The sequence below is a fragment of the Phoenix dactylifera genome, chromosome 1 (genome assembly GCF_051530095.1).
Source record: "Phoenix dactylifera cultivar Ajwa chromosome 1, Ajwa_hap1_PhDact_Kaust_v1.1, whole genome shotgun sequence".
In the NCBI taxonomy this organism is placed as follows: domain Eukaryota; kingdom Viridiplantae; phylum Streptophyta; class Magnoliopsida; order Arecales; family Arecaceae; genus Phoenix; species Phoenix dactylifera.
In genome coordinates this window covers 36,471,585-36,495,051 of record NC_143190.1, presented here as the reverse complement: position 1 = coordinate 36,495,051, position 23,467 = coordinate 36,471,585, and the positions used below count along the sequence as shown (strand labels likewise).

At 41.4% G+C, this 23,467-nt stretch overlaps 2 protein-coding genes across 2 annotated transcripts; both read left to right on the top strand.

The window, feature by feature from the left end:
• The first annotated feature begins 10,863 nt into the window (after positions 1–10,863).
• LOC103699547 (high mobility group B protein 3-like) lies at positions 10,864–14,794 on the top strand. The gene is made up of 7 exons (XM_089930598.1): positions 10,864–10,996; positions 12,791–12,818; positions 12,923–12,980; positions 13,084–13,128; positions 13,507–13,587; positions 13,687–13,770; positions 14,494–14,794. The coding sequence occupies exons 1-7, from the start codon at positions 10,864–10,866 to the stop codon at positions 14,518–14,520; spliced, it is 456 nt and encodes a 151-aa protein (XP_089786724.1). The 3' UTR covers positions 14,521–14,794.
• A 2,935-nt stretch (positions 14,795–17,729) lies between these two features.
• LOC149768604 (putative disease resistance protein RGA3) lies at positions 17,730–23,188 on the top strand. The gene is made up of 2 exons (XM_089930651.1): positions 17,730–21,371; positions 22,567–23,188. The coding sequence occupies exon 1, from the start codon at positions 17,923–17,925 to the stop codon at positions 21,331–21,333; it is 3,411 nt and encodes a 1,136-aa protein (XP_089786777.1). The 5' UTR covers positions 17,730–17,922; the 3' UTR covers positions 21,334–21,371; positions 22,567–23,188.
• Positions 23,189–23,467: the final 279 nt, after the last annotated feature.

The following is a 23,467-nucleotide window of genomic DNA, read 5'->3' as shown; positions in this document are numbered from 1 at the left end:
CTACCAAAGTATCACATTTTCAGCCTGTGGCGGGGCCTGCACATTATAGTTCCACATTTCTAGCCTGTGAGGGGGCCTACCAAGGTATCACATTTTCAGCCTGTGGCGGGGCCTGCACATTATAGTTCCACATTTCTAGCCTGTGAGGGGGCCTACCAAAGTATCACATTTTCAGCCTGTGGCGGGGCCTGCACATTATAGTTCCACATTTCTAGCCTGTGAGGGGGCCTACCAAGGTACCACATTTTTCAGCCTGTGGCGGGGCCTGCACATTATAGTTCCATAATAACAAGATAAACCCAAAGTCCCTTTTCATACAATCCAGTTTACATCCACACATCAATTCCTTTATATTTATTTCCGGCTTTAAACTAACCACGGTCACGTTTCCAGCCCGTGACGGGGCAACCAATATCACATAGTTAGTTTAGAGCACCCCATCCATCAGTCCAATTATGTAGGTGTAAGTTATGCGCATGCATGCATCCATCATTATACCAATCACAAGCAAAGACGATCAAAATACAATTTAAATATAAAAAACCATTTTGCTTTGTCTGAATCATAGCATATCAAACATATATATAGTGCAAAATATTTATATCATGTAGGATTGGCGTACAAGGATTCTTACCTTTGTTGAAAATTTAGACAACCAATCACCTGCCCTCACGGCGATAAGGAACCGGAATGCACAGAATCCTGCTCAATGTCCTCTCGTCCAACAGATTGTTCCCCTACAGAACCAAATCATCATTAAAAATTATCCAATATATATAAAACCCAAACCCCCTATGGATCCCCTTAAGGGTCCACTAGTATCTAACACTCTAGGATTAACCATCAGTCCATGATTTCCCTATATTAGACTAGAGAGAAAACATGGAATTAAAATAGAGCAACTAGAGCAACTGGAGTGGGAGGAGAACAAGGAAGATGGAACCCGGCTGTTCTCCCCCTCTCACTTCCTTCCTCCCTTCCCTCTGTCAATAAAATTACAAAGAAGAGAGTTGGCTCTCTCTCTCTCTCTCTCTCTCTCTCTCATTCTTTTCTCCCCATGGCGTGCTCGGTGGCAGTGGCCACCGGTGGCCGGCGACCCCAGCGGTCGACGCCCCCAACATGGTGCCGGCCATGCGCCACGTCCGGCGACGGCTGCCACGCGCCAACCCGACGATGGGCGGTCGAACGGGAGGGGGGAACCGGAGACTTCTTGTCTCCAACCCAACGGCTCGCCGGCCGGATTCGAATGAAATAGGGATCTAGAGAATGAGGAAGGAGGAGGGACGACTCACCTTGCCTCCGGCGAGATCCTCCCGGCCGGATCGTCGGCGACCGCTCCGGTTCCTCCCGCGGCAAGGCAAGACCCAAACCTTTTTTTTTTTTCTTTTTTTTTTTTTGTGTGGAAAGGCTCTCGACGGATGCCCTAGAAAGAGGAGGGGGCGATTCTCGCCCGGTTGCTAGGGTTTTATCACCCTGAGACCCCTCTTTCCGACGGATTCGGGAGGAGGTTTCCAAAAAAAACAGGGGAGGGAGGCGTTTCGATCGGGACACTCCCTCCCCCATTTCCACGAGTTGGGCCGCCCTTACTCAGAGGCCGGCCCAACTCAAACGGGGGCCTCTACATATGTATTGCATCTGAGCTTATGCTATTAATATTTGCTAGTTTTCTTGAGTTCTGACGGTACTATGTGTTTATAGTTGCTTCATTATGGCGCTAACTTCATTCTGCATTCAATTTTCTCAAATCCTTTCACAGGCACCAGTTCTGGATATTGCAATACAGGTCGTTTCGTCGGTCACTTCCAATCCTTGAGCAACTTGGGGTCCACAGAACATTCACTAGGTCCCCTTGCGGATCGTCTTTCTATTTGGAAACTTCACAGCCAATGAATTCTTCACATGGAAGCCGAGCTCTCCATGCAAGTTGTTTCAAACCGTCCATAATCACCGCATCTGCCTCTAAATGTGTCTCAGTTTTTTTCCTCGTCATTTCGTGTGCAACTAATGAACTTCTTAACTTAATTGTATGCATATAGTTGGAGAATATGATATTTCTTCTGTATAAAAGGCATGCTTATTATTGTTCTGATGGTGTGTTGCATTGAATTTTCAATACTAGTTGGAGAATTGTCTCAAGTCCAATCATTGATATATTGTAATATGGGCCACTATTTTGGGTTGTAAGATGCCAAAGGATAACAAAAACTAGAAAAATTATACATGAAATCTATTATCAACCTTCATGCAATGGTTAGCATCATAAAGATGAAGCAAAAAATTTTGTTTCAATAAAATATATAAAATGTGATCAGAGGCATGTGGGGAGGATGGTTGGGAGTGTGTGTCCTCATATCGTGAAGCAGAGAAATGAGAGTCCGACTTTTTGAGGTGTGAGACAGAAAAGCTATAATTTTAGATCCCTATGGTGTCCCCCATGTAAAGATTTTTGAATCATTCTAAACTTGATTTAAATCTCCACAGGGCCCCCTTTACCCATCTTAGAACTCGAATATGACATCTGGACTCCATCTTATTTATTAAGGAAATACCAAACCAACCCTGAGGATTGAAAATTGGAATACCTTATTCTTGTATTCTTTACTGACTCTAAGATCTTTGGATTCAAATGAATTGCTTCCTTGACTTCTTACTCACTGACTTATATTGAGGAGAACTTCCGACTTTCTGAGTCTTAAGTTGCTGAGTAATTCATTGTTTAGGGTACCAATGCCTCTCTTCTTACTTCTGTCTGATGTGTTTGTCTTTTTGTTTTCTCCTATGAAACTTTTTATATTAGATTCATCATCATTTTTATTAGAAGTTTGAATCATATAGAATATAAGCTTTCTGTTAAAAATAAGAAATGGAGATGAATGCATGAGAAAACTTGTAATTGCGATTTATTTGAGAACTTTAATTCCTGTATCAGATTGCACATATGAACTCAAGTGCTTTTCCAGCGAATGAGGTGGTTGACAGTATTGAAGCGAAATGGGTATTACCATGCATGCATGTCTTCACATTTACAAAACCTGGATGTTGATTATGTTGTACCTTGGATTCAATAACTCAGAAACTAGTGGACAGACAATCCGTGATCAGTTTTATTTCATTGTACATAAATCTAATGTGTAGATTATATTTATGATGAGGTTTTCTATTCTTTAACCTTAAATTAGAATAGTGGTCATAAATAAATGTAAATTAGTGGGGCCAGCTCTAGTTAGACACTTTGGCTTTCACTCCTTATCCAGGGATATTTCTCCTTTTATAGGATTAGGATCTCTTAAACTTTTTCAAATCATATAGAAGGTATCGCACCAGTTTCATATAAACCTTAAGAAGAATCTCTGAACTAGCTCGTCATTTTCCACTAAAACTTTGAAGCATAGTTTGTCCATTTTTCTATTTACTAATGTTCTTTGCCCTACAATTTCTGGTAGTTTAAACTTCAATCACGTTTGCCAGTCTCAGTTCTGCAAGTTTTGAAACATACAGTTTTAATTAGTTGATTTCATTTGCAGCCCCTTGATTCCAGCGGTTATGCAAGGATCGAAAGAGGCCGACCAGACTTGTTCATACGTTGTAGACCAAAACAATTACAACCAGAGTCCTGCTCATGTGGCAAGTCGCCTGTGGAAATGAGGCACGTACAGGAATTGTATCCAGCATTACTTTTGCTACAGCACTATCTTCTGGCTTTATCTTCTGGCTTTATCCCGAAATTTTGTGAAAATGAGTGTACCTACGGGTTTTCAATATAGAAGAAATTTGTCATATGTGCTGCTTCTCTTGTTTGGCTTGTTGGGTAATCCGGACATACATCTATTTCAGCAGATTCAAGTTTCTGTTGCCAAGATTAATATGATTCTTATTTATCCATTGAACTCTAGATGTATTGCTTTGTTTCATCTCCTAATGTCTTTGATGGGATTTCATGTGGGTTTGTCCCTGAAAGTCACATATAAGAGAACACTGGTGGAGAAAAAGGAAAACGGGAAAAGAAAAAAATTTAACATTTTTTCTAATAATCCATAGAAGATTAGCAGTAGAGCTTCCCCTCTCTATACAGAACCTAAAGATCAAATGGTTGTAAGTGTCACGCCCCGAACCCAGCACCCGGGTCTGGTACGCGACCAGCCGCATGAGCCCTAGAGCAGTGCCCTAAAGATCATGCAAGGCCTATGATTAACAAAAATTCCAATAAATCCACAATTAATTTAGTAATTCAAATAGATAAATCCGACATGTCCAAATAAACAAATTAGTTCAATTACAAGATCTTCAAATGATTATCGACATCAAAGAAGGATAAACAAACTAACTAACTAATGACTCTAGTACTCGCACTCTGCGCCCATCCCATCCAAATCTATGCATCCTGCAACTCTGATAAAAAAGAAGAAGAAGAGGGGGTGAGCTTTACAGCCCAGTAAGAATCCCTACACATCCATACCAACACAATAATAATATGAATTTGAAAGCCACGACAAATCGATGCACATTTCATGAAATCATAAACCGGCTATCAAAAGGCTCAAATAATCAACATAAGTATGTACATCAAATATCAATGAAAGTTCAACCACGCAAGAATGATATAGCATACGATAGCTCATAAATCTTCATTAATGTTTTCAATGTTTTTTCTTTCCATTCTATATTAACTTGATCCGGATCAATTATCTTTCCGACTTTGGGCTACATCCCGGTCACGTTTCCGGCCCGTGACGGGGCAATTGATAGTATCACATTTCCAGCCTGTGACGGGGCAATCGATAGTGTCACATTTCCAGTCTGTGACGGGGCAATCGATGGTATCACATTTCCAGCCTGTGACGGGGCAATCGATAGTATCACATTTCCAGCCTGTGACGAGGCAAACGATAATATCATATTTCCAGCCTGTGATGGGGCAATCAATACTAACGAGATAAGCCCAAAGTCCCTACTCATTTAACCAATTCACATACGCACATCAATTCCTTTTTCCATCTTATATCTGGCCTAGACTAACCATGGTCACGTTTCCGGCCCGTGACAGGGCAACCAATATAACATGGTTAGTCCATACCACCACATTCATAAATTCAATTATGTAGGTATAAGATATACACATACATGCATCCATCATACTACCAATCACAAGCCAACACGATCAAAATATAATAAAATATAAAACTATTTTGCTTTGTCTGGATCATAGCATATCAAACATATATGATGCAAAAATATTTATATCATGCAGAATTGGCGTACAAGGATTCTTACTCTTTGCTGACAACCCAGACAGACCACCGTGATCTACGAATTAGGATGCACAGAACCCTGCTCAATGTCTCTTTGTCCAACAGTTTGTTACCCTACCGAACCAAATCAATATTAAAAATTATCCGGAGTATCTGACAACCCAAAACCCTCCATTGACCCACGACTATCCAGCAATCCTTACAAACAATGATCTCCTCGGATCAAACTAGAGAGAGAAAACTCCAATCTAGAGAGAGAAACTGGAGAGAGAGAATCTAGAGAGAAAACCCATAGAGGGAGAAAGTCTCATATAGAGAGTCCCAAGAGATGGAAACATAGAGAGAGAAACAGGAGAGAGAAATCAAGGGAGAGGAGAGAGAAAGAGAGGAGAGCGGAAGAAGAGAAGAAGAGAGAGAGACCGTCTCTCTCCTCTCTTAACGTTCGGCCGCCTCCTTCCCCTCCCCCCCTCGGAGGTCCAAGGGGCGGCGGCCATGGCGGCCCGGCCCCCACTTGACAGCGGCCCCAGCCCCGGCCAAACCGGCGGCCGGCAGTGCCGAAACAAGAGGGATGAGGACCGAAACAGGGATGCCCTATTTCGGCGATTTTCTGGTGCTGCATCGGCTCCAATCACGACGAACAAGGCCGGAAACAACAGAGAAGAAAGGGAAGGAGAAGGAGGAGCCTTACCTCAGTCCGGTGTGGCGCTCCGGTGGCTTTCCGGCGACAAATCAGGGAAGAAGGACTCGGAAGAGGAGCTTCGAATTCGGCAGCGATTTTCGGCGGTTCAAGGGGCGAAAATCAGAGGAGAGGGAGGAGATTTATATAGGCAAGATCTCCGAGTTCGAATCGAACTCGGAGATCCCTCAAGAATCCCTCCTCCGTCGGAATAGGGAAGGAAGAAGACCTCAGCCGGGGTCTTTCGCCCCGATTGCCCCCGTGCCAGGCACGGGTCAAGTTTTTTTTTTTTTTTTGGGGCCTGGCCACTTCGGGCCGACCCACGAGACTTTTTTTTTTAAGGGTATTACATACTTCCCCCCAAAAAGAAAATTTCGTCCTCGAAATTAACTTTCTTGAAGTCTCAAACTTTGAAAGTATGCAACTACCATATCATCCTCAAGCTCCTAAACAATCTCCCTCTCAAAATTCCCGCTCACAAGATTTGAACACTTATTGAATTCACAATACTTATTGAATTCACTTGTTGATCTCTGCTAAAAGAAGACTAACATCCCAACATTGGATTAAAATGCCATAGTTCTTTGCCAACGCGGCCTCTAAGCAAGGCGGCCCAACGCATGAGAAAGGGGGGAGGGAGACTTCCGATTGGCTCCCTCCCCTGTTTCTGAATCCTTCTCCCGGAGGCAAGGTGAGCACCTTCTCCTCCTCCATCATTTTTGGCCATTACCTCTTTGGGAATGTAGCCGGGAAGTCGCCGGATTGAAGGAGAAGCCGAGCCCTATTCGGCCTTCTTCTCTCTCTCATTCCGGCTGGCCGTCGTCGGGCGTGGCACCGCCACAGGCCGACAACCGTGGGGAGTCGCTGGCCATGGGCCACCTGCTGCCGAACCCTCTTTTCCCCTTTCCGTCAGGAAGAAGGAAGAAGAGAGAAAGAGAAAGGGGCTTCCCATTCCCTTTCTCTTATTATATTTCCTTCTCTCTCTAGTTTATCTCTAGGTTGGGTTCTCTCTCTCTAAACTTAGATCCAGGGAGATTAGTGTTTTGAGGGTTCTGGGTTGTCATTTATCCTGAGTAAATTTTAATATTTACTTGATTATGTAGGGGAACAATCTATTACACGAGAGGACGCTGAGCGGAGTCCTGCGCATCCCAGTTCCTAGATCGCCGTAAGGGCGGGTGATTAGTCTGTCTGAGTTTGTCAATAAAGTGTAAGAATCCTTGTACGCCAATCCTGCATGATATAAATATTTTTACATCATATATGTTTGATATGCTATGATCCAGACAAAGCAGAAATAGTTTTATATTAAATTATATTTTGATCATGTTGGCTTATGATTGGTACTATGGTGGATGCATGTATGCACATAACCTACACCTGCATATTTGGAATTATAAATAGGGTTCCTATGATATGATGGCATTAAATCGTATTTTGGTTATATTTGTTTGTAATTGATACTATGACGGATACAATCCTGAGCATAATTTACATATAAATAATTGGACTAATGGATATGGTGGATGGACTAACCATGTTATATTGATTGCCCTGTCACGGGCCGGAAACGTGACCTTAGTTAGTCTAGGCTGGATATAAAATGGAAAAAGGAATTGATATGTGTATGTGAATTGGTTAAATGAGTAGAAACTTTGGGCTTATCTCGTTAGTATTGATTGCCCCATCACAGGCTGGAAATGTGATACTATCAATTGCCCCGTCACAGGCTGGAAATGTGACACTATCGATTGCCCCATCACAGGCCAGAAATGTGATACTATCGATTGCCCCATCACGGGCCAGAAACATGACCGGGATGTAGCCCAAAGTCGGAAAGATAATTGATCCGGATCAAGTTAATAGAGAATGGAAAGAAAAAGCATTGAAAACATTAATTGAAGATTTTGAGATATCGTATGACGTATCACACTTGAGTGGCTGGATTTTTATTGACATTTGACTTGCATATTCATACTGATTATTCGAGCTTTCGATAGCCGGTATATGATTTTATGATATGTGCATTGGTTTGTCATGGTTTCCAAATTAATATTATTATTGTGTTGGTATGGATGTGTAGGGATTCTTACTGGGTTGTAAAGCTCACCCCCTTCTTCTTCTTTTTCTTTACCAGAGTTGCAGGATGCATAGATTTGGATGGGATGGGCGCAAAGTGCAAGTACCAGAGTCATTAGTTAGTTAGTTTGTTTATCCTTCTTTGATGTTGATGAACATTTGAAGATCTTGTAATTGAACTAATTTGTTTATTTGGACATGTCGGATTTGTCTATTTGAATTGTCAATTTCTTGTGGATTTATTGGAATTTTTGTTAATCATAGGCCTTGCATGATCTTTAGGGCACTGCTCTAGGGCTTATGCGGCTGGTCGCGTACCGGACCCGGGTGCTGGGTTCGGGGCGTGACAGTAAGTAACCTAATTCGGCTCCTCCAAATCCCCCTCCTTACGGAACCGAATGACCAGAAGGTTGTAAGTAACCCAATGATCATGGATCCCTCGCCGAGCAATTTTTTTTTTCACAAGCTTTATTATAAATAAACCATAATTACTGAATCTACTACAAACAATCTTATTTGATGGGATCATATCTATCTATTAGACGTGTTTGTTTTCTCAGTAAACCACAATCGTGGAACGTGCACATTATTTTTCAGAGTAGTTTTTATAAACTATACAACTTCATGAACAAGCACTTATTTTTAACGGATACACTCCCCTTGTCCCTCTTTTAAAGATGGTGTAGCTTACGTCTGCCGACTTCATGTAGAGAGTCGGCAATCAATCAAGAGACTCGCTCGACGCACCAAGGTTTTCACGCGCCAAAATGTCTAACGGTCCTGATCACCTTGCCCCACCTGTTCCGCCGTATTGTCCTGCTCCGCCGGTCCATCCATCTCAAACTTCCACTCCCCCTCCCCCCTCCCCCGGCAGCCTTTCTTGATGCTGCCGTTTTTGGAGACTCGGATCTGGAATTACCTGGCCTCTGCTCTGTCCAACAGATCAATTGTTGAAATTCACATGGATATCAGGAATGACTTGTTTGGGAACTATGAAACTGTTATTCAGTCACCGCTGCATGCTAGATATCCGATGAGTTTAAGAAAAAAACAAAAAAGTTACGAGACGTTACTTTGGAGTGTTTCATGTTATTTAAAACTTTGTTTGTATAGTTTTGCTGGTTGTATGCTGAAACTAGCATTTTATATAATTAAAATTTATAATTTTAATTGGTGCATTGTTTAGCTGATGCATATAATGTACATATCAAACTTAAATAATTATTGAAAGTTTGTTACATTCAACAACTAGAAAGCTTTCAATGCCAAATTTGTTTTCCTCATTTTGTGTACAACTAATGAACTTCTTAACTTAATTGTATGCATATGGTTGGAGAATATGATATCTCTTCTGTACAAAAGGCATGCTTATTATTGTTCTGATGGTGTGTTGTATTGAATTTTCAATACTAGGCTACTAGCTGGAGAATTGTCTCAAGTCCAATCATTGATATATTGTAATATGGGCCACTATTGAAGCCTTGGGTTGTAAGATGCCAAAGGACAACAGAAACTAGAAAAATTATACATGAAGACCATTATCAACCTCCATGTAGTGGTTAGCATCATAAAGATGAAGCAAAAAAATTTTGTTTCACTCAAAATATATAAAATGTGATCAGAGGCAGCAGAGAAATGAAAGTCCGACTTTTTGAGGAGTGAGACAGAAAAGTTACAAATTTAAATCTTTATGGCGCCCCCCATGTAAAGATTTTTGAATCATTCCCCATTTACCTATCTTAAAACTGAAATATGGCATCTGGACTCCATCTTATTTATTAAGGAAATACCAAACCAACCCTGAGGATTGAAAATTGAAATACCTTATTCTCGTGTTCTTTACTGACTCTAAGATCTTTGGATTCAATGAATCAGAGATAAGAAAAGTTGAGGGAAGAAGTTAGAAACTATGTTACTGACTCATTGGCTTAGCCTTAAGTTCGGGTATTGGTTCGACACTGGGACATGCACCAACACCCACACCCACATCCAACATACATACCCAAGGCCATGTCAAAGACCAAGAAGAAGGTGCAATCTTGTTGGCTGAGTCCCGCCTTATGTGAGGTGGGACCCAGCAATTTAAGTAAAGAGAAAAGCAAAGAAAAAAGGAAACAAAAAGAGAAAAAGAGGGGTTAGGGTTATTATTCTATTAGAGGGTGGATGAGAAGAAAAAGAAAGGAGCCGTCTTAGTGAAGTGCTTGTGGAATCCATCTCAAGAAAGAGGTGAAGATCTTATTCAAGACATCTCAAGAGGAAGAAAAACTTTGTGCAAACCTACACTCGGTGAGATTATTCTCATTTTATTATTAGAGCCTAAACTCTTTTTCATCTTAACTCTTTGTTTATGATCCAAGAAAGAGATCCTTAATATATGTGATCCTCTAGCTTAGCCTAGAGACACTACAGGAAAAAGAGGATTTAACGACATGTTTTTGCCGACGCTTGCTTCAAGCGTCGGCAATGTCCCGCAGAGCGCCAAGAATAGCCGACGCATTATAAAAGCGTCGGCAATATACGACGGTTGCGGGCGTTCGTAGAGTTGAACGACGCTTATTAGCGTCGTTGAAAACCAAACCCGCGTCCGCCCTCCTCCTCCATCCTCGATCGACGCCCTCCTCTGCCTCCTCCTCCTTCTTCTGCCTCCTCCTCCCTCCCCTCCGGCCTTCTTCTGTTGCAAGAAACCGGTTCTTCCTCTCCCTCCGCCCGCACCCATCCCGCCTCCTCTCTCTCTCTCTCTCTCGCTCTCTCGCCCTCTCTCGTTTCTTCTTCGCCCCGATTCTTCTCCCTTCCCCCCTCCCGTCGCCTCGATTGTTTTTCATCCTCTCCCTCCGAACCCCGCATCGCCTCCCATAAAAAATGACCGACGCCGAGCCCTCCTCCCCCTCCTCCGCCGCCTCCGCCGACTTTTCATGCGCCGCCGTCTGCTCCACCTCCGCCACCGCGGCCGAGGCCAGCCCGCCGCCGTCGTCGGTGTTGTCTCCCTTTTTGTGTGTGTGTGTGTGTGTGTGTGTGTGTGTGGTTTTGGGGGATGGCTGGCAGGAAAGCACGAGGCGAGGGACAGGACGAGCGCAGGCGCAGCCCACGGGGCAAAGATTGGAGAACGCGGGCAGTAAAAAAAGGGGGAGGAGCTGGAGTTCCTTGGTGCAATGAGGTAGGCGGAACTCGATCTCTTCTTCTTGTATGATGCTTTGAGAAAAAAACTCTTGGTTTCTTGAAATCTGGGGAGGAAGTGGGAAGAAGGGGGCGATTTGGGGGCTTTTTTTTTGTGCCCTTTTGCTTCTTGATTATGTGGTAGGAAGGGATCTGCTTAAGAGTTCTTGATTGAATGTGGTGACTGAATCTTTTCGGTTGCAAAGCTTTCGTGCGACGAGGACGAGCAAGATTGTTGTTTGTGGTAATTCCCTGAGTTCTTGATGGAATGAGGCGAGTGGGGCTCCCTGTTTCTTTGCTCTGAAAACGAAAAGCCGCCGCCCGGGAGATTGAGTTCTTGTCGCCGGAATGAGGGATTTCCCATCTTGCTTTGGGGAGAATGGAGTTCAGGTTGCTGATTCCTCGTCGTCGAGCGCATGAAATTGTTGTCTAATTAGCAGGATTTTCTAATGACCAAATTCTGCAACGCACTGTGATGGTCGCTTTCTACAAAAATCAGTTTTGTTATTTTAAAAATTTTTGGAATATGGTAGCAAATTTGGTGTTTGGCAGACTGCTATGTGATTCAGGTTTGATCCCAGGCAAATGCGAGCAGATCACATGTAGTTTTATAGCCTAAGTTAGATACTTTTTTTTTTTTATCATGCTTGACGATTCCTTTTATGACAAAAAAATTAAGGTTCTGTCTCTCTCAATGGGTAGTTTCTACACATTATAGAAGATTAGTGTTATTTTGAGTTATGCTGGAATGTTGAAAGGGGAAGACAGATATTATTGCTAGTATATATGCAGAATACAATACCTTTGTTTGTTCCCACATTATATTTTATCCTTGGGTATCATAGAGAACAATATCTAATATGTCACAGTTGTTTTGAGTTGTATCTGGGCAATGTGTTGAGCTGGTCCTTAAGTTTAGAATGGTCAATGAAATAACAACAATTATTAAAGCATATTTGACCTGTACGTATATTCTCTTTTAGTTATGCCTACTAATTATTTCCTTAGATCAAGTTTTCTTAAATCTTGGGTCTACTGTTTCTGAAATTTCTTAGGGAAGGCATCTTTTATCCATCAAACTTAATAGTCCTCGTGAGACATGCGATAGTGCAGAAATAATCATTTTTATGATGCAAAAAATGATGTTTATCCTAGCTAATGCATTGATAACTTCATCAGAAATATCTCTTCATGTTCTGATTGCTGGTAGTCCATGTTTCAAAGTACTCTGTTGTTTAGTCAAATTGCAGTTATAAGTTAGTTCTTGGTGCAGGGATTCCAAGCTTCCTGTTTGATCAAGCATTCATTATGTATTATTTGCTGTGCAGGATTTTGAAGGTGGAAAAAGTTCACCTCTTGATATGGCTAAAACTTACATGCAGTCCTTGTCCTCATGCCAATTTCTTCTCCACTCTTTTTCAAATCCGCCTTTTCTTATCAACTTGTTCCTGGATCGTTCTACAGCTGTGGAGATGCCAGGAAAACACGTGGTCACTTATAGTTTATGATCCATCTTTGCATTTGTGATGGTTGCTGTGTATGCTTCTTTTTTCTGTTTTTCATAATGGTTGGGAAATGCAAGGCTGCTAGGAAGTGAATAGGACTAATATAGTTTATGGTTTTGTATGTTTAGGGTTTCCTAGTGCTTTCTTTGTTTTCCTGTAAGTGCCCTTGCAATTCTCTTGTTTCACGTAGAGGCTTCTACTTTGTAGTTCTACATTTTGTTTCCAGATATCATTAACTTCTTGCAACTTTAATGTTGCAGTGAAGAGTTCAGGAAACAATACAAGCAGGAACATCCCAATGTGAAGGCTGTCTCAGTTGTAAGGAGATACACAGACAGAATCTACTATACTTAATCATTATCGAATCATCAGTTATACTTCGATTCATGGATTTAAGTGACATTTGATGTTGTTACTGAAGGTTGGTAAAGCTGGAGGAGAGAAGTGGAAATCATTGTCTGATGCTGTACGTATTATTTTTCAGTTAAAGAAATAGAAATCTTTTCAATAAATCGCATAATAATGATGACAGATCTGGGATTCTGGCTCAGTATTTCGGAACTCTGTATGTCTTTTTGTTTGCTTTATCTGTGCTAAGATTGCCTGTGACTGAAGTGGTCTTGTCTTGATGGTCGTTAAGATGTATATAACTATTTTAATGCATACAGGCTTGACCTTATTTTAGTTGAATTTAAATGTAAAACTATAGATAGTATGGCGGTGAATGTTGGGCTTTTTATAGTAGAATCTTTTCCTATCTTTGTTATCGGAAACTTCTGAATGATGGTGGCTCCTCTCATATTGCACATCGTATTGCAAATAATTTGTTTTTCTTAATTGTCAGGAGAAAGCTCCATATGAAGCCAAAGCTGCAAAAAGGAAGAGTGAATACGAAAAGCAAATGTCTGCCTACAACAAGAAACAAGTACTAAACAAAGCTAGTCTTCTTGCATGTTTGAATGGTAGCATGTGGAACATTACTTTACAATGGTCCCTGGTTTATTTTGCTATACTTTTTATTCAGGAAAGTGCGACTGATGACGGTGATGAGGAATCTGATAGGTCAAAGTCTGAAGTCAATAATGAGGATGAAGAGGAAAGTGGAGAGGTAAGCTTCTTAGAGCTCTTCCAGTGAATAAGATTATGCTGCATTATGTGACAATAAGTTGTAGAAACCTTTTTATTCATTTCACATTCTTTTCAAGGCATAAGGAAATAGACCCTACTCCTATTAGGAAAGAGGAAGGGCCTTCCTCCCTGTCTCTTCAGATGGCTCATTTTCAGGGCTGTTTGTTTTGTTGTGGGCTGAATAGTTTATCAGATTGATTTATGTTGAACTTTACTTGTTTGAGCCTTCCATGTCTGTGATTTTTTTCCTTAGCACCCTAAATCAGCTTAGGAGATCTCCTGGACCACTTGGAAGGAGATGCGCTGTGCTTTTAAAAAGAAGAAAGCACATAACATCATCATCTTCACCTTGTGGTCTTTCCATGAATGTTAGTTTGAATCCATTGCATGTTATGCTTGAATGCCAGGTTGTGCAACCTAGCACGAGGCATCAGTCTATGTAAGATTTGGTGCTTTGATTGTCGTTTCTTAACCAAAGCAGCTGTTTTGTTTTTCTCTTGAATAAAAAAGTGCATCGCTCTTTATGATTTGTAAAAGGAAAGAAAAGGTGCAGATGTTTCTGCATTTCTTCTGTCTGCATGAAGAATCAATAGCGGTGTATGACAAGCCTGCTGTCATTTTTATTTTATTTTTTGGAAATCATGAGCATCTTTTGTACGTTAAATTTTGGGAATTGTCATTTCTGATGTGAGTGTTACTGCAGGAGGAGGAAGATGAGGATGAGGATTGAAAACGGGGACATCTTGACTACTATGGCATTACAGAGAAGCCTGGATGTGGGACTGTGCCGTAGGTCAAAGTTGCCGGCCTTTGAAATGATAAACGATGTCGTTCTTGTGCCTTTCTATTTCCATGTTAGGCTTTGTATATTTGTTTCACTTATCTTGCTTTTATTCCCAGTGGAACCTATGCTTGCAAAGGATACTCATCCTTGTATTAGTCTTATTAGTTGCTATTTTTTAATCCCAACCATAAAACTATGATAAATCCCTTTTGTTGGAGCATTTGCATTCCTGACGGTGGTCATATTATCTACTCGAATTTGATGATGCTTAGGTATCTGTGTTCATGGCAACGTGCTATTGGATAATATTTAGTGAATTATTGATGCAAGTTGGGAATAAAACTGGATTGGGCTAGTCGGAAGTTGGGAATTATTGATGCTAGTCGGGAAATGCCGTTTTTGCCGACGCTTTAAAGCGTCGGCGAAAACGCAAAACTATTGGGCTTTATCGACGCTTTAAAGGGTCGGAAATGCCATTTTTGCCGACGCTTTAAAGCGTCGGCGAAAACGCAAAACTGGATTGGGCTTTGTCGACGCTTTAAAGCGTCGGAAAACCCGTTTTTGCCGATGCTATAAAGCGTCGGCGAAAACTCAAAACTGGATTGGGCTTTATCGACGCTTTAAAGCGTCAGAAAAGCCTTTTTTGCCGACGCTTTAAAGCGTCGGAGAAAACGCTGTTTCTGCCGACGCTTCCTCTTAGCGTCGGCAAAAATCGGACCCACGCCCACCTGCCCGACGTCTGACCCACGCTTTGGGTCGCGTGGGCTGGGAATTCGCCGACGCTTATAAGCGTCGGTAGAGACAAAAAAAAGCGTCGGGAGTTATTCCTAATTTTGTAGTGAGAAGATACTTTGTAAGCCCATTATTATTGATAGTGGAGGTTTGAGATGAACTTAGGTCCAATAGTTTTTTCCTCATATTGGAGGATTTTCCACCTAAAAATTCTTGTCTCTTGCTTGTGTCTTTTGTGGCTTGCATTTGGTAGTTCCTGTATTGATCAATTATTGTAGTATTCTCATTCTACTCGCACAAATATAGGAAAGTTGCTTGTCTAGTAAAGGGGTCTTTCCTAACAAGTGGTATCAGAGCAAGATTTTGTGCCTACAAGGTGTTTGATAAAATTCATGTTACACCAGATCATTATTTTAGAATTCATGTGGACCCCTTAAGAGATAAGGCTGGCATAAATTATGAAATCGGGTTTATATACTTCTATTATGTATCTGTGGCTGGCTTTTATCTTTGTAAGGTGTCCTCCACATTATTGTACATCTAACGTGACAGTGATGGCCTATTTTGTCCTATCACATCTTACGTGGAAGAAGAGCAAGATTACTTCACGTTATCATCAAACCAGTGGCTTGCACCAATTATTTTCTATGTTTACCATAATTACATCTTCCACAATGTCTATCTCATCCAAATCTAATTTTCGTGCTTCAATAATGACTTGCACTTGGGTTGAGCCTTGGACTTCTTCGTGAACAGCACATTCAATAGGAATAGAGGAAGAAAAAAGAGAGTTTATAAATACTGCCAAATGGGTTTTTTTTTTTTTTTGTGATAAAATCAGGTTTAGTAAACCAATCTACTTAGGTCCTATTTGGGGGAGCTTTTGGAGGGCCAAAAAACACTTTCTGGCCCTCCAAAAGTACTTTTAGATAAAAAATGGTGTTTGGTAAAATTTTCGAAAAGCTGTTTCAGCTTTTGCGGGAAGTTGAAAACAGCTTTTGGGAGGAAGCTCCAATTTGGAGCTTTCCGAAAATGCTGTTTTCAGCTTAGTCGGAAAGCTGTATTTTTGACAAAAAATGCCCATATTAAAATATAATAATTACATAGTTTGCTCCTTTATAAACCTAAAAATCTACTAGAGCCAAGAACCCTAGCCATCAGACTCCCTTCCGCAAGAAAAATTGTTAGAGAGATAAATGGTCATTCAGAGGATGAAAAATTAATTTATACTAATAATTAAAATATTTTATACCTTTATTATTGTATTATACTATAAATATAATATTATATTACATTACATCATAATACATTAATATGTTATTTTAAATAATTTAATATTATGTTATATTATGGAAAATTAATTTATACTAATAATTATAATATTTTATACCTTTATTATTGTATTATACTATAAATATAATATCATAATACGCTATATCATAATACATTAATATGTTATGTTAAATAATTTAATATTATGTTATATTATCCAAAATTAATTTACTCTAATAATTGTATTACTATTATGTTATATTATAATAATATTATTTTATATTACAATAATATTATACTATATCGTATATTTATGTATTAATATATGTTATGTTTTATTATGTTCTGTTGTATAATACTATGCAATATCCTTTATGGTAATTTTGTCATGCAAAAGTACTTTCTCAGTTTGTTTACCAAATATATGTTACAGTGTCACAGCACTTTACAAATGTAGTTACCAAACAGCAAACAACTTTTTATAACAGCTCTACTTCAGACAACTCTACTTCCAACAGCTCTACTTCCAACAGCTCTACTGCCCACAGCTCCCCAAACAGGGCCTTAAAATACATCCATATCAATCATAAAATAAAATATGTAAAAAATCTGAAAATATATCTAAGACAGCAATTCAAAATATGGTTGGTGTATGATTAGCCATATTCTTTCATGTCGTTGTCCAGGTGGATCAGCATGACAAGACTTTTTTCTCCATCTTGAATAGGCGCAAGTTGGGGGAGAGACGCCGAAACCAAAGCATATAATATCGTAACAGAGAAAAGAAAAGGAGATGGCTAGGTCCCCACTGCGGAAGAAGTTCAATAGCAAGCGATTCCTCTCATGGCAACCTTTCTAGGTAATAGTGTTGTTCAACATCAAGGAGAAGCTATTTGACATTATAAAGTTGCAACTTGGAGTCTAGCGTCATCTCCGAAATCTTCTCTTGACCAGTTGCGAGATTTTCGTACCTAACGCGCTATTCAATTGATGCAGTGGCAGACGCGCACCGTATTAGATTGACATTGTAAACTTGCAACTTGAGTCTAGTGTCATCTCCAAAATATGGATTTGTCCAGTTACGATATTTTCGTACCTAAAGCGCTATATTTTATTTTATTTTATTGCTAAAAACGCTATATTTTATTCAATTGATGCACTGGTAGACGATGTCTTCTTTCGTTTCCGTCCACGAGCACGCGGTCTTCAATTGATGCACCTTGTCTATAGGTCTAATCACACCGCTTAAAATTGCAAGCTAGGAAGAAGGCCGAGCGATCAAGCTTCCTGTCTTCAGGTCACGGAGAGCAAGACTACCACTGTGCACCAGGAGTGTCCTCCAATATGGATATGGGGATGATCGGAATGATAGTCGGAGGATGGTTTGCAACCTGCGTCGTAAATAAACTAGCTGAGAAGGTTTCGCTGCATTTGGACGACCAATATGATCTGCTCACGGGTGCGAAGGCTATGGCGGAGGATGTAAAGGCCAGGCTTCCTCGTATCCGAGCCGTGATCCAGGCAGCGGAGGGGAGGCCGATCAGGGACCCAGCTCTGGCCGCATGGCTGAGGCAACTCAAAGATGCTGCCTACGAGGCTGACGACCTGCTGGATGAGTTTGAATTCAAGGAGCTTCATGATAAACTGCACGGCAAGAGCAAGGTGAGCGACTTCGTATCCCCCGCTGTTAAGCTTCTCAAGCATTTTATTATGTCCGACGATGACCTGAAAAACTTGAAAAATCTTGCGGGAAATCTTGAAAAGATTTATCTTGGTATCAATTGTGTGGAAGAACAATTAAAGGACTACAACTCACAGCAGAGAAGTGTGAGCAGAGAGACCAGCTCGATTATCCAGGACATTGTGGTTGGGAGAGACACAGAGAGAGACATGATATTAGATGTGTTGTTGCATTTAGCTGATGAACCGGAATCTAGCATCAAAAGTGGGCCTGGGAGTAGTACCTACCAAAGTTTTAGTGTTCTTCCTATGGTAGGCATTGGGGGTGTTGGCAAGACTACCCTGGCTCAACTTATTTATAATGATGAAAGAGTAGCAAGGCATTTTGAGCTGAGGAAGTGGGTCTATGTGTCTGACAATTTTGATGTCAAGCGGATTTCTAAAGAGCTGGCGTATGACTCGGAGCTCGCCCGGATCTTCGACGATATTAGTTTGGATGGCATTCTAGAGAAAGTTGGAGATGCTACGAGGAACAAGAGGTTTTTGTTTGTCCTTGATGATGTGTGGGATGAGACAGGTAGCAAGTGGAGAGAACTCCGTGGTGCCTTAACATCTGGAGCGAAAGGAAGCATGGTTCTGGTGACAACACAGAGTCCAGTAGTAGCAGAAGTTATGGGCACGATGGACCCGATAGAATTGAAGAGCCTACAGGAAGATGACTATTGGATACTTTTCGAACATTGTGCGTTCGGTGAAAAAATTCTTGAGGAAGAGAGAAGGGAAAAATTGCAAACAATAGGAAGGAAAATATCTGAAAAACTACATGGTTTACCTCTAGCTGGGAAGGTACTGGGAAGTTTATTGAACTCCAAACTGGATGAGGATTACTGGAAGATGATCTTAGAAAGTGAGTGGTGGGAACATGAATATGTTTTAGACAATATCCTTCCATCTCTGGCTCTAAGTTACGAACACTTGAATGCAAATCTAAAGCAATGCTTCGCTTACTGTTCCATATTTCCCAGGAGCTATGTTTTCGAAAAAGATCGGTTAGTCCAGATGTGGATGGCTCAAGGTTTTATCCAGAACAAGAGTCGGGTACGAATGAGAATGGAGGACATCGGGGGTCAGATATTTGACGAATTAACTAGTAGGTACTTCTTTCTACCAACTCTGACCGGCAAGTATGCGATGCATGATCTGATAAGAGAATTGGCAGTTTATGTTTCGTTGGATGAATGTTTGGTCATCAGCGATGAGAAAGGAAAAATTCCAGAGACAATCCGCCACCTGACTCTGAGGACTGATAAAAAAATGGATGCAATTATGGACACGTGTAGACTTCAAAACCTACGGTCCATTTTATTCTTTGGTGATTATGATTCTGAAAGATTTTACAGTTTTCTTGATGGCATGTTCACACAATCAAAAAGCCTGCGTGTCTTGGACTTATCTTACAGTCAGGTGACGCTGAAGAACCTACCGGATGCTATCAGTGGGTTATCACATCTACGGTACTTAGATGTCTCCTGCACTAAGATCAAACAGCTGCCCAAATCATTTGCTAGGCTTTGTCATCTTCAAGTTCTGAGAATGCGATCCTGCCGCGTTACATGGTTACCCGAAGACATGAACAAATTAATCAACTTGCGGCATTTATACGGGGAAGTAGACACAATTTCTCTAATTACTGGGATTGGAGATCTTATCAACCTTCAAGAATTAGAGGAATTCCGAGTCACAAAGAAGAGGCGACATGAGATTGGAGAGTTGAAGGGCTTGAGAAATCTTCGGAGACGGCTTGCGATCAAGAATCTTGAGAATGTCAGAAGTAAGGAGGAGGCCATGGAAGCGATGTTGAAAGACAAAGAACACCTAACTGCATTGAATTTAATAAAGAATTTAGATCCAAAAAGACTTCCTGATGCAGAGAAGGAGATATTCGAAGGCCTCCAACCACATCCCAGTCTTAAAGAGCTGAGCATCAAGGGCTATGGAGGTACCAGATTTCCAACTTGGATGGTGGAAAGCAAGTTTCTCACCAATCTAGAATTTATTTCTCTAGATTCTTGTGGCAGGTTGGAGAGTATGCCGCCACTAGGGCAGCTGCCTTTCCTCAAGGAACTTCATCTTGCTAACATGCCTTCCGTAAAACGAATTGGTTGTGAAATTTATGGTGACTCTGGTGTGGCATTTCCATCCCTCGAGGTACTAAAATTTAAGGGCTTCAGGGAATGGGAGGAGTGGTTGGAAGCAGATGGCGCACAATTTTTACCTCGCCTCCGTATACTCGACCTCCGTGATTGCTACAAGCTAGGGAAAGTACCCCTCATCTTCCTGTCCTCATCGCTTGTACAGCTCAGCATCCAATACTGTGGTGACTTCGCCAATGCACTGCCCGGGTGTTTGCAGAGTCTCACGTCTCTCACCAACCTAGAGATCGCGGATTACCACGCCCAAGTATCTCTTTGTTTATCAAATTTGAGCTCTCTCAAACTTTTGCAACTTCGGAATTGCCCGGAGATGAAGTTAGTTGGGGGGGGGTTACAGTTCCTTACTACTCTTGAAAGCTTAGATCTCAGAGCATGTCCGAAACTCATCGAGTCCTCAGAGCCTTTGCAGCTCCACGAGGAGCAGGGACTGCAAACTCTTAATCATCTCATGATAGCCGACACGGTCCTACTTCAAAATCTGTGGATTCTGTTGGGAGGCCTCCCCTCACTGCAGAGGATGCATATTTATGGGTGTCGTGGTATGGCCAACTTTACGAGGGAACAGGAGCTGTGGTTCCAGCAACTAACATCCCTCCAAGAGCTAAAGATTCATTACTGCAAGAACCTTGAAAGCCTACCTACTTCTTTGGCAAATTTTCCCTCTATCAGGAATTTACTTCTACTCGCCTGCCCTAAGGTTAGGGCACTGCCAGGGAATGGCTTGTCTACTTCGCTCGAAGAATTACACATCCGTGGATGCCCTTTGTTGAAGGACAGATGCCAAAGAGGAGGAGCTGATTGGCCAAAGATTGCTCACATACCTTTCATACGTATTGATTCTGAAACCATACAAATGTTGTGAAAACAGAATTCGATGCCACTGCTACTTCCATTCTTCAGGTAACCTTCAAGTTCTGTACATAGATACACACGTATATATCCTAGTTACATTTTTGCATGGTTTATGTATTAGTGACTCCAGATTACGACTATATACAAGGATAATAGCTTCACAAAGTCTTTATTTTCTAGCTTTTTTCTTCGTTTTGTTTAGTCGGTTCATATTTCCATTGCTTTAAGAAATATCCTCATTTTCTTTTTTTGATGGAACAGCGAAACAGCCACCCAGCTTTATTAAGAAAGTAAAAATACAGGGAAGTTATAGGAAGAGGGGGGAGGTGGAAGATTAGAGGTTTGCAGGATCTGGAAACACTAAGATCAGAATAACAAAATAGAGGATGTGAAAATGCTCTTGTAAGGCAAAAGTATATGTCACGCCCCCGCCTCTGCGGGGCACGTGCGGCACCCAGTGCCCACGTGGGGGCCACATGAGGGGGGACCGCGGGGCTCCCCCTCGGCTCTGATACCAAATGTCGCGCCTCCGCCTCTGCGGGGCACGTGCGGCACGCAGTGCCCACGTGGGGGCTACATGAGGGGGGACCGCGGGGCTCCCCTGCCAAATATTGTCCGGTTCCGGGGCTTCACGCAAGCGTCCTTCACCCTTCCCCGGTTTTATTTTCCACCCAAAATGCGTCTGCAGGATTTGGAGACACCCGCCTCATATGCCCAGGCTCTGGAACGAGTCTTTCCGATGTGGGACTATTGGGCCTCACAGTATACCAGTCTCTGAAATTTGGCTGTGTAAAACATGAAGATGTAATTTCCTTTTACAGCACTGGATGATGCAATCAAGGGATCTTCATGTCATCTATACCACCTGTTAGTTAATTATTAACTTGCTTTTAGGCACGCATTTAATGTTTCGGTCTATAACTCTTGTTTCCATTGTTCTTTGAAATATCCTTGTTGGTGCAAATCTCTGTGAGGAAGCAACTCACCTTGTATTCCTCCGCACAGACTTAAAAAAAAAGTCTATGGTTGCTAGCCATGCATCTGTGACAAGCTTGTTTTAATTAAGAGGTTCGCTAGTTCAGCTATTCCTATTGATATCAGCTAGCCGCCTATGTCTTGCATCTGAGCTTATGCTATTAATATTTACTAGGTTTCTTGAGTTCTGATGGTACTATGTGTTTATAGTTGCTTCATTATGGTGCTAACTTCATACTGCATTCAATTGTCTCAAATCCTTTCACAGGCACCAGTTCTGGATATTGTAATACAGGTTTGTTTTCTTGGTCACTCAACTTGGGGTCTACAGAACTTTCACTAGGTCCCCTTGCGGATCTGCTTTCTATTTGGGAACTTCACAGCCAATGAATTCTTCACATGGAAGCCGAGCCCTCCAAGCAAGTCGAGCCTTATCTGAATCCACTGAAGTTGTTTCAAACCGTCCATTATCACCGCATCTGCCTCTGAAGAAGCCACAGCTGAGTGCAGCGTATTCAATTTCGCATCGTTTATTTGGAGCTGCTGTAGCATCCTCTATCTCGTTAATTCCTGCTGCTATGAAGTTTAGCCTTTTGTATGTTGTGTGAAAGCCAATTTCCGAAGTTGCTTCTGAGAGAGCCTTTTCACAATCTGTTGAAACCAAATTTTTGGATCTGTTTGCAGATGATAAACCCAGACTATGCCATTCAGACTGGAATAGGTTCATGTTTTATTTGCAAATACCATCCAGAATAAGTAGGAACCTGCTGCTAAAAATATCGTTCTTCTAATTGTTTTTTCACTTTGGCTATTTATGTTTTCCATTGTGTTGAAATTAGACTGTACTCTTTTGTGAATACTGTGGCAATGCCATTTTCTGCCTTTGAACCTGGAACCTCTCCCCAGTCCATGTTGGGAGCAGAGTGCCATGCCAACAAGCAGATCAAAGTTTTGTTGGCTTTGGTCCATTCTTACCTTTTGCAGTTTTTCCCTCTCTAGATATGTATTCATGTGCGGAGTTTGTGGGATGCAGGATATCAAAGTTACCTTGGCCCCAAGAATGGTCCACTGAACACTTGCTTGGTTTCCTACAGAGAGAAATGATATGCTGGAATGCATTTCCATGACTTGTATTTTGAATTGAACATTTTGCTTGGAATTTCGAATTG

What these genes read in the sequence shown, in the direction of transcription:
- LOC149768604 (XM_089930651.1), top strand. Translation starts at nt 17,923, where the DNA reads ATGGATATGGGGATGATCGGAATGATAGTCGGAGGATGGTTTGCAACC.
- LOC103699547 (XM_089930598.1), top strand. Translation starts at nt 10,864, where the DNA reads ATGACCGACGCCGAGCCCTCCTCCCCCTCCTCCGCCGCCTCCGCCGAC. An exon ending in GGAAATCATTGTCTGATGCT is followed by an intron (nt 13,129 to 13,506) that starts GTACGTATTATT and finishes CTTAATTGTCAG; the next exon opens with GAGAAAGCTCCATATGAAGC. An exon ending in ATGAAGAGGAAAGTGGAGAG is followed by an intron (nt 13,771 to 14,493) that starts GTAAGCTTCTTA and finishes GTGTTACTGCAG; the next exon opens with GAGGAGGAAGATGAGGATGA.